Source organism: Coffea eugenioides, chromosome 11, assembly GCF_003713205.1.
Source record: "Coffea eugenioides isolate CCC68of chromosome 11, Ceug_1.0, whole genome shotgun sequence".
NCBI lineage: Eukaryota > Viridiplantae > Streptophyta > Magnoliopsida > Gentianales > Rubiaceae > Coffea > Coffea eugenioides.
The window spans coordinates 27472884-27492908 of NC_040045.1; the positions used below are offsets into that span (position 1 = coordinate 27472884).

The 20025-nt window shown below is 34.8% G+C and overlaps 3 protein-coding genes and 1 pseudogene across 3 annotated transcripts in view; 2 read left to right on the forward strand and 2 right to left on the reverse strand.

Moving 5' to 3' along the window:
• Positions 1–370: 370 nt before the first annotated feature.
• Positions 371–1944, reverse strand: LOC113752166 (annotated as a pseudogene).
• A 4159-nt stretch (positions 1945–6103) lies between these two features.
• Positions 6104–10082, forward strand: LOC113752167. Its single transcript, XM_027296298.1, has 3 exons — positions 6104–6304; positions 7288–7458; positions 9855–10082. The coding sequence occupies exons 1-3, from the start codon at positions 6104–6106 to the stop codon at positions 9897–9899; spliced, it is 417 nt and encodes a 138-aa protein (XP_027152099.1). The 3' UTR covers positions 9900–10082.
• LOC113751378 (basic leucine zipper 23-like) lies at positions 7467–8985 on the forward strand. The gene has a single exon (XM_027295367.1). The coding sequence runs from the start codon at positions 7746–7748 to the stop codon at positions 8541–8543; it is 798 nt and encodes a 265-aa protein (XP_027151168.1). The 5' UTR covers positions 7467–7745; the 3' UTR covers positions 8544–8985.
• A 3279-nt stretch (positions 10083–13361) lies between the features above and the next one.
• LOC113753213 (putative disease resistance RPP13-like protein 1) overlaps positions 13362–20025 on the reverse strand; it is a 108554-nt gene continuing 101890 nt past the window's right edge. The window contains exons 3-8 of the mRNA XM_027297316.1: positions 19789–19865; positions 19561–19658; positions 19189–19336; positions 16989–17591; positions 16390–16612; positions 13362–14041 (exon numbers count right to left, since the gene is read on the reverse strand). The gene's annotated coding sequence lies outside the window, so the exon portion shown is untranslated. The remainder of the gene's footprint in view (positions 14042–16389; positions 16613–16988; positions 17592–19188; positions 19337–19560; positions 19659–19788; positions 19866–20025) is intronic.

The window sequence follows — 20025 nt, forward strand, 5'->3', positions numbered from 1 at the left end:
CATTTGTGGTGCCATTTTCTTCAATGGAGTTTCACTAATATCCAGGCAACACAAGTTAATCAACTTTCCTAGATTTGCCTGCAACTCTTCAAGTTCTTTGCACTTTGACAACAACAAAGTTTGTAGATTATAGAAACTACATATCCACTTCGGTAGCTCCTTTATTTTTGTAGAAGAGAGATCCAGAAATTGAAGTTGTTTCAAACCACTACATGAGTTCGGTAACTTCACAATATTCTCATAATAGGACAAAGAAAGAACCCTTAAAGCCATGAATTGGGGCAAGGTATCCTCTAAGAATTTGTTGCTTAGAAAACACGTACGGTCCAAATCTTGATCCATTCTCAATGGCAAGAATGTTCTTATATCCTTAGACCCCCTCGAGATTAAATTTATGAAAAGTGTCACACACACTAGGATAGTATGAAAAATGTCTTGCACCAGCTATTGTAGCATTGCCTTCCTGATGATCTTCCAACCCAAGGCAACATTTCCCAAAAACAAACCTAGCCAAATCGTTGACAAGGTCATGCATGGAGAAAGTATGGTCAGTTGACTGATGAAATAATGATCTCATTATCAGTTCATGAAAGCACTTCTCACCCTTTTTCTCAAATCTTTTTTCTTCTCCTGGATACCCTAGAAGATGAGAAGGAAGATGAATGTAGCTTAATCTCAATACTGGTGTGGGGCCATTTTGATTATCCATTTGAGTCCACTCTTCACTTATTAAAATTTTTTCCCACTCTTCCGGGGTTGTTCTGGAGCGCAAAATACCTGCAACTGTTTTCACAGCCAAAGGCAACCCTCCACACTTTTTCACAATTTTGTTTCCTATCAATTAGAGTTCTGCATTTTCATTGGCATCTCGATTTTCAATGCATGCTTCTTAAATAATGACGGGCAATCCTCCTCTGCTATCAAATCCAGATGATAAATTGACCTTTCTTTAGCCATCATTCTTGCAACATTCTGATCCCGTGTTGTAACAATGATCTTACTTCCACGTGATCCACCGTAGAAAGGGCTCCTTAAATTATCCCACTGATTGTAATTACTATTCCAAACATCATCCAAAACAAGAAGGAACTTTTTCTCAGTTAGGCCAGCTCGTAGCTTCCATTGAAGGGAGGACAAGTTATCACTGTCGACAAAAGAAATATCGAGTTCCCTTAGGAGTTCTTTTGATATCCTGGTAGCATCATATTCTTCTGATATGCTGAGCCATGCCCTAGTGGGAAAACTCACTTCCACCCTCAAATCTTTGTAAACTATTCGAGCCAAGGTGGTCTTGCAAAGCCCACCCATTCCAACTATTGGAACCACTATGATATTGTCTCCATTTGCATCCTCAGATAGCAACATTTGAATTAGCTTCTCTTTATCAGCATCTCTCCCAAAAATAGCAATCTCATCAACCAAAGGGGTTTCATGTTGTTGATGTGATTGTATTCTTGATTGAATGACTTGCAAACCCAAGGGATTAATTTGTTCTATATACCCCTCCAGGCCCTCCACTATTGTTTCTATCTCGGGCATGATCTTCCTAAGAAACTTATCACCCGAAGATGTACAAGGCAGAATCCTTTCAAAGCATAATCTTCTTAAGGCACTTTTCCAAGTGCTGGTAGTGCTTTGGTACTCAGTTTCTACCTTAATTCGCAGAGTTTGAGCGTTGATTCTGTCCAGTAAATCCTCTGCTTGATAAAATGTGTCATGAAGCTCTTCAAGCCATTTCTTGACCGATTGGTTCCGTATTTCCTTGTTCTCTGCATCATCAAGCACCGGTCCAACAGTGTGTAAGTTTCTCTTAAGCTTCCGGAGGAGATCATCATCAGCCATCCTATTACGAAACAAATTCAGGAATTCAGGTCTGGCCATGCTATCAAATAGCACTTGAAGGAAAGCGGAGAGGAGTGAGCCCCCCACTAAGGCAGCAGCCATATCTCCAGGCGAAGATAAAATGAAAGAAACTTGCACAAGGAAAACAACGAGAGACAGAGACCTGCAATAAATGAGGATAATCAATTTTGTTTGGGAAAGTCAAGCTCAAAGAAAGAACATGAACATCAATTCATTAGGTGTGGCTTTAGTTTAATTATAATGAATTGGTAAAAAAGTAAGCGGCAGCCATAAGTTGGGTTTTAAGTTGACAAAAGTTTTACAATTTTTCTGGGGCCAATTAATACGCTTAGTTTAGCATTTTGAGTCTCTATTTAAATGAAAATGAACTTTCAGACATCGGGGAACCTTTTTTTTTTTTTTGCCTTTCACATATTCTTTTCGTATATTTTTACATTTTCTTTATTGACAAAGATTTTTTATGAATTTTAAACTCAGTATAAAACTTGTTAAATGGACTAAAGACCAAATGAAACGGTTTAAAAAATGAGAATGGTTAGCACAAAACTTTTGCAACAATAGAAGGCAGAAGAAAATTGGAGAAAAAAAATGCAAGAAATACACTATTACTAGTAATTCCTCTTAGTTTGTAAGGTTGAAAGATGAACTAATCTACCCGATACTCGAATCGAGATTGGATTGGTAAGAGTTCATTCAAACTTAGTTCACTAATTAGTCAAGCCAGTTTGAATAGCATCTTATGTTCCATAACATTTAAATTCAATAAAAAAAAACAAGTTCAACAAATAAACAAACTAAATTTTAACAAAATTTTGACCTTATTAAAATAATCAAACAACTTTGAATACTAGAGTCTTCGACTTTATTGGACTTATTTACACCCATACCTTTTCATGATTATTATTATTATTATTACCCGCTATGGTTTAAAATTCTATATTTAATTCGCTCATGATTTGGATTAAAATTTCACCGTCAATAGTAAAAAGCCAAAATCAAACTAATAAATTGACAAATTCAACCTTACACTACTTTTTTTTTCTTTTTTCCTTTTCTTTGTCTCTCTCTGTTTTTTTTTTTTTGGAAATGAAGAGATGATTTTGAAAACCTACAAAATTTTAATTTTCTCCAAATACGAAAGAGAAGGAAGAGAAATAAAAAAATAAATAAGAAACAAAAAAGATGGAAGGGAAATATAAAACAAATAGATAAGAAACAAAAAATATGAAATCTTTTTCCACAGCAAATATCATTATAGGTGTTCAAACCAGATCTTTAATGGTATTTTCTAGTTCTTATTTATCTATTTTTATTTCAATTTCTCCTTTTTTATGTTTGGAGGGGAAAAAGGTAATGAAAGGATAAATTTGTCAATTTATTAATTTGAATTTAACTTTTTACTATTAATCGTCAGTTTTAATGGAAAAACTATGATATTTTAATCTAAATTACAAGGAGATTATATATATATGTTTTTAAACCATAGGGGAGTTATGTGGTAAATCACGAAACCACAAGAAGGGAAAAAATAATTTATCCTTATTATTATTAGTTTAACTTTTTGTAATCATGTGTATAATCCAATAACAATTACATAAAAATCATCACATCACTATAGAAAAAGCAAGCTTCTGAAATGCAAGTTTTCTTAGTGAAAAAAGCAACGAAAGAGAAACAGGTACAAAAACCATTTGAGAACCAACCTTAGGTACCTTCCCTGCATTAAAGTAACAAAAGCAGAACAGGAATGCAAGTTTTTCCAACTAACTGGCAAAACCGCAAAAAATAAAGAGAAAGAGAAAGAAGAAAATATGAAAAAGAAAAGTAATGGTGGGTGGTAGGGAAAGTAACCAATGATTCCCTCTGGTGGTGATGAAGAAAAGGACAAACCGACAAGAAATTGTCCCATGAGAAGATTAATTTAAAAAAAAAATGGCTACAGGACCTATAGTACTCTTTCAAGAAAAGATAAAGAGAGTTGCTTTGTTTTGCCAACTAATCAGCTAAGGATCGGTCTTTACCCTAAGTTCTCGATTCGAGTTGTACCCCCGGGAAATGCTTTCTGAACATAAATTGGAAGTGAGACAGATTTTACACCTAAGTGGATATATTTTAGGGATTAAATTGGAATAAATTTCATACTTTAGGGATTAAAATGAATAAGTTATATATTTTAGGGACTAAAGTATAACATTTTATAATTCAGGGACTAAAGTGCCCTATTTTAAAGTTTAAGAACCAAAGTGAAAACTTGGGTATAATTAAATGATACAAAGTGGAATTAACCCCATGATAATTTCTTCATTTTTTTTATTAACAAAGGTTAAAATTAGTCAAAGTTAATATGATCATATCCCTCCCTAATAAATGAAGATACATGTCATGCATCCAGATGCGCACTACAAGAAATGAAGAGAGAATTCATTGGAGAGGAGCCAAATTCTTATAGGGTTTTCTTAAACCTTTAATGTGGGATTTGAATTTTGTAATTTGCAATTAACCCAAAGTGTCCCCACATAGTTACAAACGAATTTAACATTTTCAACCTATTAACGAATATAATTTGTTTATCCGCTGAACCTATACCAAAACAGTAAAGTGTACACAGCTCATCTTCCTTTCAAGTTCATGCAATCATTTGCTTGTTAATTTTCTTAAACTGATGAGTTGTCAGATGCCAAAAAAAGAAGTGCTGGGGTATGATTTACTTTGCAATATATTAATTTGAGGAGTTAACTAATCTACTAAAGCATGGAGATCTAGTGAAACTTTAATTGGAATTACTGACCAATGAAGCAATGCTGTTCATTTTTTTTTTTTTTGGCTTAAAAGAAAAGACACAGAGCCTTTTCAAGAGTAATTTGAAGAAGTAATGTGTAATTTACACGGTTTGAAAGCTAGTTCAAAAGACAAAGTGAACAGAGGAATTTCAATCCGTCTAATATCTTGGAAACTGCGTAGAAAAATATCAAAATAAAAGCCACATCCGGAAACAGCAGGGAAAAGACAATGAAATAAAACAACAGGGTCCATTATTAAGTCGATGAACCACAAATCAAGACTTCGTATCAGCACAAAGCTTGGCAACGATTGTCATATTGTAGCTGTTAGTATTTGTTGACAAATTTAAAAACATTTTAGGACTTTCGTTAATTTAAATTTAGCAATTGGTGCTATATTAGGTGATTGCGTATTTGATTGCCTTCTGGGTTATAAATAGGCTATTTTATAGTATTTTTCTATGAGATTTTTTTTTTTCTTATCTTTCTCATCTCTGGTTACACCTTTCACACCTTCAAGTGTTAGGTTTAAGATTCAAATTTTGAATCTAATAATGAGAAAAAGTCCAAGAGCCCTTCTCTGTTTATTAGACCGACTACACTGGTCAGAGTTTAAAGGACTTATTGATCACAATTTATGTGACATTCTTCATTGTTTTAGATCTAAAATTATTGTGATTTGATTTCTTTATTCCATCCCACATAATTAGTATTTGATTATAAAATTCCTTCAATTCTGTGATCATGCACAATATTAATATTAGAATTCTAAATTTTGAGATCTACAGCATTTCCTTTTCTTTCTAGTCACTCTTTTTTTTTTTTTTTTCATTGGGCTTCTTTCTAATAACTCACACACTACATATTCAAGCTTAGGTATGGCAGAAATGATTAAACTTAGAAATGCAAAAATGAATTAGAAATAAATTGTCATTTTCTTTGTTAATAGAGGAATTTATAGATGCGATAAGGAAACAAATTTCAGGTTTTTTAAAATATTTTTTAAGTACAAAGGGTGTGAAATTTAAGAAATAGAAAGAAAAAAATGGAGATTTGAACTCAATACTTCTAGTTTCTAAGATTTCAATTCTAACCACTACATCAAAACATTCTTGACCAAAATACATGTATCTTTTATGATATAAGCTTCAAAGTAAGAACTATAATAAAAATATTTGTATATCACATTGATAAGTTAAAAGTTTTAAAGTAACTTGCCTAAACTTGAATTTAACGAATATTAGTACTTTTATGGTCACTATTCGACTTTAACGAGATTCAACTCGGGCTCCAACTCATCCAAGTACGCAAAACTAACACGACTCGGCTACACTTAGTAGCGTACCAAGCTTGGAACAGGGTCCATTATTATTAACGAATTCATTTTCACACCTCATAGCTCTAGAGGCCTCCGGGATCATAGTTGGCCCACAGTCTCTTGAATTCCATCAGCCCAACCCATGTTCAGAAATGTACAGGACGTCGTCGTCTGGCAGTTCAACAAGTTGAAAATCTCTTCCTCTTTTGCTTTTTGTAAAGATCGGACAGAAATACGACAACTTCTGAACTACAAGAAGATGATGAAAGGGTACGCATGGGCTGTTTCGGCTGGATTCAATGCTGCTCTTACTGCCATTGCCGCCAAGCACTTTTCTTCCCAGGTGATTCTTGAGATATCCTCCAATAATCAACTAAATCATATCAGCAAGAAGAGGCGTTAATAGTTGTTAATAGAAAATGTATTCAGCATTAATGGCTTGAATTTGGTTAATTATCAAGAAATTCGTCTTATATTTAAGTTTGTTAACTTCCATGTTGATCTGGAATGAGAATCTGATTAGGTTGACGTCTATTTATCTCCTGATAAGAGATATGTCTTGTTGATTTGTAGTGAGAAATGAAAATTTGTTCTTCAGTTCTATCTAATATGTTTTAACTCTTTAGCCCCAGTATAAATGTGAATATCAATGTTATCTGGGTAATTGGTCATCCCATTTCGGCTGCATACTGTTTTATTTCAACTAGTTTATAAGAGGCACTCCTGCTTTGTGTATTCTAGAAGCCTAAATTTTCTACTATATGTTCAGTTGCCTCGAGCTGGAATTCCTTCTTTGAAGGCCCTGCTTCCTACTCGGATCAGCTCATGTATGCAAGTTGTCACGTTAAGGAATACCAGTGTTAGTTTGAGTGCCTAGTAATCTTGAGCAAAAGAGTACTTATTTTCCTTCCCAATATGAAGATTGAAATGTAATTAGCATAACACATTACACATGCCATGTCAAATTCAAACTCATCAACAAAAGTTAGAGATCAGCTAAAACTTATAATATTGCTTATGTTATTAGTTGCTGTTTATCATTACATACCTGAGAGCGTATCCATTCAGATCCAAATTCTGCTTATGGAATTTAGCAGGGAAGGAGTCAACCTTGATTATTTGTAGAAATCTTAATTTTCTGCTAGTATCTATCGTTTGCCTGCATGTGTTCATGAGGAACAGAGATACAAGAAAGTGTACAAGTTATCTGAGCGTGTCTCTCTTTTCTTCTCAGGAGATATCTAAATGTCTTTGCTGCGGGAGTACAAATAAAACCTATCTATAATCTATTATCACTCAACTGACTTGTTTTTGTTGTAATAATAGCTTGTTAGGTATGGCCTGGTCATAGTACTGAATGCTTTAATGTGGGGGTGTTATGTAAATAGCCTAAAAGCTCTATCATCTCTCCAAGCTACCGTTACAAACTTTGCAATGAACTTTCTATCTTCTGGATTGGCTGGATTCTTCCTCTTCAAAGAGGTGCTGCCGTTTCAGGTAATTAAGATGATTTTCAGAGGTCAAGACACCTGCACACTTCGACTTATTATGATAGCAAGATTTTCCCCAAATCCAGCCTTATCCATGGCTACATGCCATAGTTTTACTTAGTTGCTGCCATTGCAGCACTTCCTTTGTCCTTCTTAGACAGTGAAGTGATGGACTCAAAGTAGTAGTTTAGTTGAGTTTTGACTCTTATCTCATCTTTTTGTGCCAATGGCTGAACTTAGTAGTGTTTTACATGTTCATCCTAGTCTTTTTGTTTGTTGAGGAAATAAGATAGGATGGATGATAGAGAGGTAGAGCTATCACACCATGTCTTGGTTCCTAATTTCGATTCATCTAGCAGTGTTCAAGCATCAATCTCTGTGGATTCATTTCTTGATGAGTTGTTAAGAAATGGCCAAACATGTACTCACACCCATACTTGCAACCCTCCTGGCCCTGATGCTACACATACTCACACATGTTACCATACTCATACCCAAGTCATTCCATCTGAGAAAGTGGACAATCCTAGTGAGAAAGTAGATGGTCCTTGTGATAGTAGAAAGTCAACATCAAAGACTAGGAGGTCTTCTGGAAATAGAGAAGCTGTTAGGAAATATAGGGAGAAGAAAAAGGCACATACAGCTTACTTGGAAGAGGAAGCTAAGAAACTGAGACTGGTAAACCAACAGTTGATTAGGAAAGTGCAGAGGCAAGCTATTCTTGAAGCAGAAATCTCGAGGCTTAGAAGCCTTTTGCTCGATGTTAGAGGGAAGATTGATACTGAATTGGGTGCTTATCCCTTACGAAAGCAGTGTACTGCAAGCACTAAAGTTAAAGAAGGGGAGTCAGGGATGCAATATTCTGGTCTGGCAATGAAGCTTCAGTGTGAGAATGATTTAACTTGCTTCCATCCTCACGGGGATTCATCCATAGAGGATGGTGGTTTTGGTGGATGTGATAAAATGGGAGCTTCATCTTGGGAAGGAAACTGCCAGTTTGCAACTGTTGCTTGTAAAGCTAATGGACCTGCAGAAAGAAGTGGTATGGACTCCGTGGAAACAAGGCTTTCATCTGCATCTCAAGCAGAGTAATCAAGAGCCAAGGCAAGATATCAATTATGACCTTCCCGATCGTCAAGTCTTATAGAACTTCTGCTTTAGTTAAATTTATGATAGAACTATGCTAGGTTGGCTGGGGTAATACACATCTGAAGTACTGAACATTCCAAGAATATAGTCATAAATCAGGTTAACACTTTGTTCTATAGAGAAGTATGAACCTGTAGATATTTTTGTACTCAAAAGGGGAAAAAATGACCTCTATAGTATATGGTATCCTACATGTATGAGAGCACTGATTGATGTACATAAATCTCTATTTCACTAGTGCGGTTTTCAACATTTTGGTGGTTGTATAATAGCACCCCTGAGTAGCTCTCTATGTGGTGGGATTTCCGGTACACTACCAGAATACTTAATGGATGTTATCTTTTCTCTACGTTGGTGTAATTGTGATTTGATTGTATTATGCAAAGATTCTTTGATTAGGAATCTAGGTACCAATTGAAGTAGAAGCTCTTTTTCTTAACACTAGCAACTTTCTATCTGAAGTTTCCTTTTAGCACAGATTGGTGCTGGTTATGAAACTAGGACATTTGTATCTATAGAAGGGTTTTTGTGTAGCACAGATTGGTGCAGGTTATGAGACTAGGAAATTTGTATCTCTAGAAGACCATACAGATGACAAGCTTGATGGATAGGGTTAAGCATCCCAAATCTTTCCACTTTGCTGAATGTCAGTATTATTTAAGGACAGAGTATTCATTGGTCATTTCCTTTCCTTGCAAGGGTGGTTAATTACTCCAACATTTTTTTTTCTGATAAGTAAGTTTTCCATGAAGATTTTGAAGGTCAATGAACGCCTGAATTCTTGAACATTTAATCCTTCCCCATAATAGATGTTGATTAAACGCAAGATATTTACTTAAAATGTACAATGCCATCTTAACCATCTTGACCCATTCGAGTCTATATGGCACAAGTTCATGAGGTTACAAAATGGATAATCCTTTGAGGTAAACAATTTTCATTAACAAAAAAGATGTGTAGATTATACAAGGAACAAATCAAATCTGGTACTTCTGGACAAATGTTGAAGAGAGGTCGAGAAAAGTAGTTGATTAAAACTGTGGACTGGACTAGGCGACGCAACGACTTATTTCGAGATAGAGAGCATTGCAGGGACCGGAATGTGGGCAATATTCATGCCATCAACATCCTGCTAAGTTTCCTTGGTGTAATTCAAGGTTTCATGCCTGTCACATAAATCATAAGAATGATGAGAAAAATATGTGCAGAATGCAGTTAGCTTATGATCAGATCATTCCATAGATTCTTTTGCAGGATTTTACCGTGTACTTGAGGGTCTTCAAGTGTGGTAGATCTTAGATTTCAGCCACAGAGGAAAGGAGGCAGCGACTCTTCTGAGAACAATTGGAGTTCTGTTCCCCCTCAATCTTGAAGGAAGATCTTGAAATTGCATCAAAGCAATTAACATGCCAGGGTGTATTCTATTGGTATTTTGAAGTGTAAGTGTAAGCATTGTTATGATCTTAGTTTTTGTTATTTCAATTATGCCCTTCTTAATTTGTGGTTAAAGTTTTATCTAATATTAATTGTGGGTGGCTTAGAAGAACAGAGTGGTTGATTATTAAGATCACTAAATTGCATCATACCATATTGATTTAGAAAGAAACATCTCCTTAAGGTTATAAACAGTGAAATTATTTGAGAAACATTACTCGGATGAATTACATGAGTTGTACACATCCAATTCAAAAGGGAAAATTTTTTTCATGTTGTTCCGAATGGATTTCAATATGCAAAAAGTAATGGAACATTTATAATTGAAATAACAATATTGAATTGGAAAAATGAAAATCCAAAGTAGCACCATACAAGTTATTATTATGTTTAATATCAATACCTCAAAATAAGAAAAACTAAAAACTATTTATAAGATGATATAAAGTGAATAGCAAATGAATCAAGAAGTTGGAAACACAATTCAAATGATAACAAAGACGATTTCTAAATAATTGAAATCCCAATTCAAGTGATTGAAATCCAAGGGAAGGCAAACATATTGTTATTGGCAATAATATAGTAGTAATTTATTTGTATTGCTTTGAGTAAACCAAGTCCATCCATCAAGCCATGCAAAAACCATGTCTAATGATAAAACAAGAATGATAATAAGAGTAAACTTAAAATGAAGAATGATATCCTTTTTTTTGTGATGCCCAAAATACCCTTGGTTTCTAATGATTACACACACACACACACACACATATATATATATATATATATATATATATATTGTATTACAATATTAGTGAATAATGGTAGCGGTTATGAATTTCATTTATGGTGACAATTGTAAATAGATAGATTTAGTGCATTCCAATAATTGACAATAATGATAGTGGTTATGTATTAAAAGCTGGCAATTGAAAAATAAAACACTCCAATATACTAAAAATTAAGATTAAAACTGTTAATTAGCCACAATTTGCATTCCGATTCCATGATCATCAAAAACAATGATACTGAAACCAAAAAAATTGTGTTCGTGTGAAAAAGTATACTTGTTGCTTTTTCTTTGCATTGGATTATGCTAAAAAGTATGAATAAAAGCAAAGGAAAATGGAAAAATCCAACTATCTCTATCTATGAAATTTCAATTGTCATGAATCATTATACTCCATTATTGTCAAAAATAGCAATAAAAAGAATTCAATAATTTGTTTATACTCAATTCATACGTAATGATTGTGGTTTATAAAAAAAATTGAAACAATTGTAGTTTTATATGTAATAAAATCACTAATATACAATAAGTTTGGTAAATCATGATATTATCAATATTTGATGTGTTAGAGTTGAAGCTATAAATAAAAAAATCTTTGGTTCATGAATTCAAATTTTAATCCTAAGGGACATGTTAACTAATTGGAATGCTTTCTTTCTCTTTCTATTTAATCAAATTTTTAAAAATAATTTGTTAAAGAAAATAAATAACATAAAAATACTAAATTATCATATTGATGATCAAAATTTTACAAAAAAATCTTATTATTTAAAGAGTAATATATTTTAGAATACTATAATCACGTGCAAAGTAAGTATAGTATTTACTAGTTATGTAAATCTAAGAGTACTATAATGCTAAAAATCGAGGATGCAACTTCGACTTCTACGAGCTTTAAACTAGTTGTGAACTTTTAGGCTGACCACAGGTCCACAAAGGCTAGCCAGAATAGTGTTGGAGTTCCAGGAGATTAACCAGAATAGTGTTGGACCTTTTTAGCTGGTTATACAGAACACAAGCTTCATTTCCATGACAAAAAATTTCGAGTTGTACCTTGAAGGGGTTCAAGAGGTAATACAGATATTTTTAATCAGGACAGGCGTTCATACATCACAAAGAGTAAATTATTCTTATTCTTAGCTATAGCACAGACATTCACCATAAAAGAGACATTGATTGAAGTACAGGAAAGCTCAGCATGTCTGAGACATCATGCTTCAGAAAGAGAACAAGTGTTTGCATCATAAAATTATTATGTTACCGTAAGTTAAAGAAATGCAATAAATCCAGTCTCTAAATGTGATTCCGAAATTGAATCGTTTTGAGAATGAAGCCACTGAAAGAAGGAACAATTCATCTTACTCACTGAGAAGTAGACAGCATTAATGTTCATCCAAGAACCACACAAATCCAACTACAAAAGCAGATTGCTTGTGGCAAGCATCAAACGAAAAACATATATCTGTATTTAAAGCCGTTAGTTGATCACCATATACAGAAGGCACACACTCAGCTTGAAATTTGAGTTAACAGAGTTCCAAAAAGCATGAGTAGAATAACGCACAGCCAACCATTTGGCTGAGTATTAAGAACGAACTAGCGTCACTGTTGATGAGCATATCTTTTGCTATGTTTAAAGAATCCAAGAAAGCTCAATTTTGAAGGCTGTAGTTTGTTTGCGTGCAATAATCCTTTCTTTTTTCTCCCCATCAATTACAGAGGAACTACTGATACTAATATATTAAATGTTCTTCGGCTGCTTTCAATTTAACCATAAAGTTATTTAAAGTAAAAGTTATCCAAACCAATATCCACACATTCCTCCAGAAAATTTCCAACTTCACATGCTTGCCAAAATCAAAAACCTTTCAAAACACAAGTTTACACAGAAGAAATAGCTGCCTCGAGCCCTACTAAGCCTACCACCACCCTTTCGTCACCTGATATGAAGCACTTATGGTACTCGCCGCTGCCCTCAGAGGCATTGCATTAGTTGCAGAAATGTCAATCATTCAATTCAAAGCATGACAATCAAGCCAAATTTGCACTTAAAGATTGGAGTCTTAATTTTCCTTTTGCATTTTCACAATCTGCTCTTCGTTTTGTTCCTTAACACTAATTTCCTTTTCTTAGTGGATGTGATAGTGATGGTGATGATAATCATGTTAATACTTCCAATTTCACTCCAGTGATGTGATTGAAACAAAAATATACCAGGAGTATTCAAAAATTAAACTTGAAATCAAATAATAAATGCAAAGGACTTACAACATGTGCCCCTATTTTTAATTGCAAAGAGAAAGGAAAAGTTTGTCTACGATCCAATGTAAAAAGCGACTATGGAAGAATGCATCGAATAAGGAAAAGGAATATCATCTCAAAAGTTGAAAAATTCCAGAATTTGCAAATGCAAGGCAGGAACTATGATGTGGCTTGCACTCTTGCAATAACATCATTGGAGTAGACAATCAGATGTTCTGCAAGGTTGGCCTTGAACAAGGAGAAAAATTCCAAAAGAAAAACAAGAACTAAAGAGTAAGTTGAGAAGATTTTCAGCAGGAAGCTGGGATCATATGCACAGGAAATGACACTCCTGTGATTTTAGGCATTAGAGCGTTCCAAGAAAATGAATCTGACAGAGGAAGGTACCTTTAGACCCTCAGGGTCGATCAAGTGATAAGCAAGATTCTATGTCGAATTAGTTCACTATCTAAAGCTATGAAGTTTACATTAGAAACCTTGGGGCCAGTCTTCCCCCTCCCATTCTGCCCTTACATAGTGATTTGAGCAATGAATACCACATTTTACATGCATAATGGAAGAATGGAAGTTGCCAACCACTCTTTTTGTAGCAACTAGTGCTGAGAGCAGTCAGCTATTTCCATCTCTTCAAGATCTGTGAAGTGTTGATGATGCTTGTAGGTCGTTGTTCTTCAGCTCTTGTGCTGCTCCAAGTGAAAGATTGTACCTGTGCAGTGTGCAAGACAGCAGCCAGTATTTTGAAAGTGACTCTTCTTCCACGGTGCCACTAATCTTGCATTCCCAACGAGAGGGGAAATTCAGGATATCCACCATCAAAAGGATATGTTTGTAGTCTGGAGGCAACACTGAGCTACAAAAGCTCTCAGCTACAGGATGCTGCCACACTTTTGAACATTAATGCACGAGAAGGGATTGCATCTTTCCAAGCAGCAAATTGAATCCCTTGCAATATGTACTTCTGAAAAGAGGCACTAAAAAATCAGTCCAAAATTTTGGAAATAATTATCAAATACAACAATGATTTGACTTTCAAATTTTTGTCTATTTCCTGTGTCGAAAGTGGGAAGAGGAAGAGGAGGAAAGGCAATAACGGGTTACTGGTCAGGGAATGCCCTCTTTAAATACCAGCTGTTGTTTCAAGAAAAGTGCTTGAATTACAGAAATTCATTCCAATTTATCGAAGGTCTACAAGGATATATGAAAATATTTACAATGAACACAAACTGCAACATACCTAGAATATCTTGTTGCGTAGGGTAAATATGAAAATATTAGTAGAAGTGGAGCAGAGCATTAGAGATGGATTATGCAGCAAATACATAACTAAACAAGGTATACCAGAGAGAGAATGCAGTCAATTATACTCCATGAGGAAAAGCATACAAGGGGAAAAGATAGCAGAAACCACTTCAAATTAGTTGTCTTTTCCTCTTTCAGAAAAATTGATTCTTCAGTATGTATTGCTTCCTTCAGTTTATTATTATCGAGGGCTAAAACAAGTGACCTGAAATTTTATGTTTTGGGACTCTCAAGTAACTATTATATGAACTGTTGACGGTTAGTGTCAAAAAGGTACTCATCCAACGTTTATACAGTCTGTGTGTAGAAGGATCTTGGAAAGTTGAAATTTGCACGGCAATCACACGAATACAAGGTGTAGATAAGAATGAAATTAAGTTATAACTGTCATCAACACAAATATCCATCACTGATTTTCTGCTCATTTTCTTTTTGCACCCCTTACTACTCTCTCTTCAAATTAATTTTATGAACTCTTCATCTATTTAGGATCAAACACAAACAAATATCCAGCAAGGAGCCTTTTACACGCCTAATGCTACCAAGTCAAAAGGGTAAAATACCATTGGAACCAACAAAGAGTACACAAGCCTGGACCATATTTAGAAAGGACCATGCCAAATCCATAGCAAGAAATATTACCTTAATGCAAGGGATAATGATAAACCAAGGAAGCCAAAAATATTTGAAGGAAACCAACATCTTACCAGCAAAAATTTTTAATTTACCAGAAAACCTAAAATTAAGAATGGGAGCTGCAAAAGAAAGCACTGCAAATGTTTAAAAGAAGAGTACAAGGCATGGAAGTATTTAGCTTGGAGAAATGTCCGGAGATGTTCTGCATGGCATATTTATGCAGAAAGAGAATGAAGGACATACAGGAATTGACAACCTTAGTGGTATGCAACATTCTAATCTAAGAGCAATTTTTATGACAGAGATAAAACCATAAAGAAAAGGATTTTTTTTGTACCCCAATACATCTTGCATGTACAAAGTACTCAAAAATGAATTATGTCTTCCAAGACAAACAGGAAAAGGATGACTCTACTGGAACCCATGACAGTTTGTGTTCAATACAAAGGTGCTGCTAGGCTGTGCCATATCCCTTCAATTTATCATTTCCTCCATTCATTTCCGCAGTTTTCTTCCCCATTTCATCTTTTTGGTCTTGTTTAACGTCTTATTATATATAAAAGCAAATGAATATTTTGAAGAAAGCTTGGTGCAAAGAGCTAGAAAGGAACAGATAACTGAACATACCTAAGGTGACTTGAAGATTCTATTGACTTTATATGCTACAGACATTCTGGAAACATACATAAGAAATTCAAAATGACAAAATACACGCTACTAAGTACTAAGGTATCAATGACCAAAAAATATGATGGTGATAATATGGGTCTTACCAAGTATCCTCTCAACTTAAGGTCAAAAGAAGCTAGCCAAATCTGGATATGAAACAACTGTCAACATCTATAAAACCTGAGATCAAATGACCAAGTTCTCCAAGAGTCACGACATTGAAGCGTCACTTTTCAACCAGTAATAAGAAAACCTTAATAGACATTTTCACTTGTGTAACTAAGCTTGATCCAATTGATACATCCCATGGTTTAAGCAGGTTACATGCCAGAAAGAAGTCCTTTTTCTATTCTAAAGAACTTCAACTAAAATTCATCACAGGTAAAAGGATTAAATAGCTCATGAAGATTAACAATGGTGCAGCAGTTCAAATGGAGTTAATAGGAATAAAATAATATTACAATGATGTCAACAGGAACAAATACTCATAGAGTACAAATGAGTAACAATTCCTAAGTTGAGTTTACTATAACTTGCGGATTGCATTTTACTGAACTGTGTGCTATCTGTTCAAAACAATTTCAAGACTGCACCACAATTGCCATATAAGTGAAAGCACAAATCTTTATGCTCCTAAGAATTGTCAGGGGAACATAATGAAAAGTCAATGAATTGCAACGTGCAAAAAGGAAAATAATTTACCTTCAGAGAAATTGTGAGTGCATAACTGATCACAGAATAAATACATCATTGGCATCCATGAATTGTCAGCTATATTGCACCAATCATCTTCTACCCTGTAGTGTCATCAATGTGGGCAGTTTTTTATTTCTGCCATAAAAAGCAGGTAGGTAGACCCTCTTCTGGCAATGGCTGAAGCTGAAAGCAATAACGAGCTGTATTCCCTAGATGGGAGAGTGCAATCCTATTCCTCACAGATACAACAGATCAGGATCAAATTAAAGAAGCCAGGACTGCTCCTAAAAAGATGAAAATTATTTCCTATTATAGCTTAGAAAGTAAACAGAAAATTGCAAAGCATGCACATAGAAAACTTTTAGCAAGTTTAAGAACAGTCTAACAATCATAGATGGTTAACAACATATTGAAGGTTTCCTTCCTCCATCAGCATATATCAATTGAACAAACGTGGAGAAGAAAGGCCAAAGACTTTAGCCCTCTATTTAATCACAACACAGAAATCCTACTGTACTATACCAAACAATCAAACAGAGCTAGCCAATATGCGAAAGAAGTTGAAAACACTCAAAGATTAAAAGTGTTAAAAAAATATAGGGTACCTTAATCCAAAGAGATGATGGAGGTCTAGTAACTGTGGGATCCCTCACACTTCTAGCGTTTTTGTGAAGGGATTAATTCTTGATCAACTACTGTGTAGGGATGTCTCTAATCTCGGGCCAGTCTTATCATTTCTCCCATTCCAACTTTGGTTTCAGCAATGGGCAGTCAAAGATTTCCAGGGAGGTTGGAAGTCCCTCTTCTAGTAGGGATTGGAGTGGAGTACAGGTCATGATTGTTAGCTTTTAAAGAAAATAGTAAGGTGTCAAAGACCTGAATAGTTTAGCATGTTCAGATTCTTAAGGATCCATAATCCAAGAGATTCAAGCAAGGCGACAGTCCTCCTGCACAACTCTACAAAGCTACCACCAATGCTCAAGTGTGTGAGAGGCAACTTCTCCAAACCCCACTCCCTCCGGTAACTCATGAGCTCTTTGCAATAGGTGATCTCAAGATAATGTAGGCTAGAAGGCAAACGACCTTCTAGGAAGCACTATTTGTCTAGTTTCAGATATCAAAGAGGTGGGAGGAGGGATTTATCCTTTTTGGCAGGAGGCACTTGATGAGAGTAATCTACTATAGATAGGGGGCTGGAAATCCTCCCTCTGCAAAAGACATAAGATTAATGCAGAACTCAATAAGGATTGCTATGACATCAGTCAAAAAAATTCATCTTTGAGTACCAATCCTTTATTCAAGAAGAGTGCTTGAATACAGAAAATTTTTTCAATTTATCAAGCTCTATAAGGTGGCATGCAAATATTTACAACCAGCACAAAGTACAACATACCTAGAATATCTTGTTGGATATGGTATATATGAAAACATCAGTAAGGTGGAGCAGAGGACTAAAGATCGATCATGCAGCATATAAATTATTAAACAAGCTATACCAGAAATGGTAAGAAAAAAGAAAATGCAAATGCAAACCACAGAGGCAGAGTGTAGTCATTTGTTCTCATGCAGGAAAAGGCTTATGAAGGAAAAAGGCATCCAAGAACCCACTTCAACTAGGTCTTTCTACATCCAGAAAAATTAGATTTTGGTATGCATTACTTACTTTCTTTTTCTAATTACCAAGGGCTAAAGTAAGTCAACTGAAGTTTAATTGTTTTAGCATTCTCAAGAAACTATCATTAGAATGATTGCTGATTAGTGGCAAAAGAAGAAAGGTACTCATCTAAAGTTCATACCCTCTTTGTGCAGAAGGATCATGTGTCGCTCAAAACTTACATAGTACTCCGACAAACACAAGGAGTAGATAAGACTGAGATCAAGAAACACAAATATGCATTCCTGCCATTTGATCCTTTTTTTTCTTTCTTGTTACCCCATCTTGCAATCTGAAAATCAATTTACTGAAATCTTCATCTATTTAGAATCAGAAAACAAATAATGTCTAGATAGCAATGGTGCCTTTGATATTCCCTCTACTCTAAATTCTAAACTGGTGCTTAGCATCCCCAACCAACATAAAGCACCCAAGTCTAGACTATATTTAGAAGGGGCCATGACAATTCTGGATCTGGAATCCAAGCCTTAACGTGAGGAATGATAAGAGCGTGTGGTTGAGCCCCAATAAACATGCACGCATGACAGATTTCAGCTTGTGATGTTCAGGTTGATGGTTTCCAGAGTGGTCTATTTGCTGCATGGAAAATCGAGGAAGCTAAAAGATATGTAGAGGTTACCTGCATATTAGCAACAAAAATTGTTCAATTAAATAGTAAACCTCAAATTGTACATAAAAGATAAAAGAAAGCACAAAAATAATTTAAAGAAGGCATAATCAGATGGAAGCATTTAACTTCAGGACATCTTAGGAAAAATGTCCTGCTGTTGCATAATGGCGCAGAAAGAAATTAAGAAATTTAGGAATTCCCAAAAAATAGAAAAGAAAAAATTCAATGATCTCGTCAGGAAAAAATACTCATATAGACAGGGTGTGTAACAGTTCCCCTAATTAGAGTTGACTAGAACTTGCAATATATTTGCATTACATTGTACTTTGTAGTGTTCAAACATTTTTAAAAGTTCCCATGTCTGTAGCATAGAGAAAGCATAGATCTTGATGTCGAGCAAGCATACTGAAATACCAACAAATTACATTATGTAGAAAAAAAGAAAAAAATAATTTAAATTGAAAGTGCATAGCTGATCATAAAATAAGTTTATTGTTGACATCCTTGAAATATGTGCTACCTTGCGCCAATCTTCTTCTTCTCTACTCCAAACATAATGTCAGCAATTAGTTAGTTCTTGGTCTCTAGCATAAAAAGGGAGGTCACTAGCCCCAATCTTCAATGGCTAAAGATGAAAGCAACCTTCGAGGACTGGAAGAGAGCAATTCCTGCATCAAATTTTGAAAAGATTAGAGCACTTCATAAATGCTCCTTAGAAGAAGCAAATTGTCTTTTATTATACTTCAAAGCAGAATTAAAGGATTGTAAAACGAACACATTAACAACTCAGGCAAAATGAGGTCATAGCTTCAAACAGGAAATTATTGAGTGCATCAAAGAAATCACAGAAAACACTTAGCGAGTTTAAGAAGAGTCTAATAATCGTAGATACCTTATAGAAAATTGAAGGTTTTTTTTCTTCATCAGCAGTTGCACAGTTACCGAGGAAAGCATTTGTCTGCCTGAGTTGGTGGCCTACTTGATTGGAATCTACAGAGCAGAAATGTACCAAAGCATGGACTCTTATTTTAAAAAAAAAATTGAAAAAGAAATACAATGGTGAAATCTATAGCTAGAAAGTAATATATTATGAGATTGTTGCATCAGTAATGGCCATTACCTCAACTGTCCTTTCAACACATCCTAGTTGTACACAACATTCAACACATCCTAGTTATACACAACAGGCAATTCGCACTGCAATCACAACAAAAGATGCATTAATTAGTTGTGATTTTGCCTTTCGAGGCTTCAGAGTATTATGAGAGAATAAAAAATATGAAGAAAAAAATTGAAAAATAAAGAAGTAACTTAATTATATGAATCGATGATGATGAGGGTCTTGTAACTGTGGGAG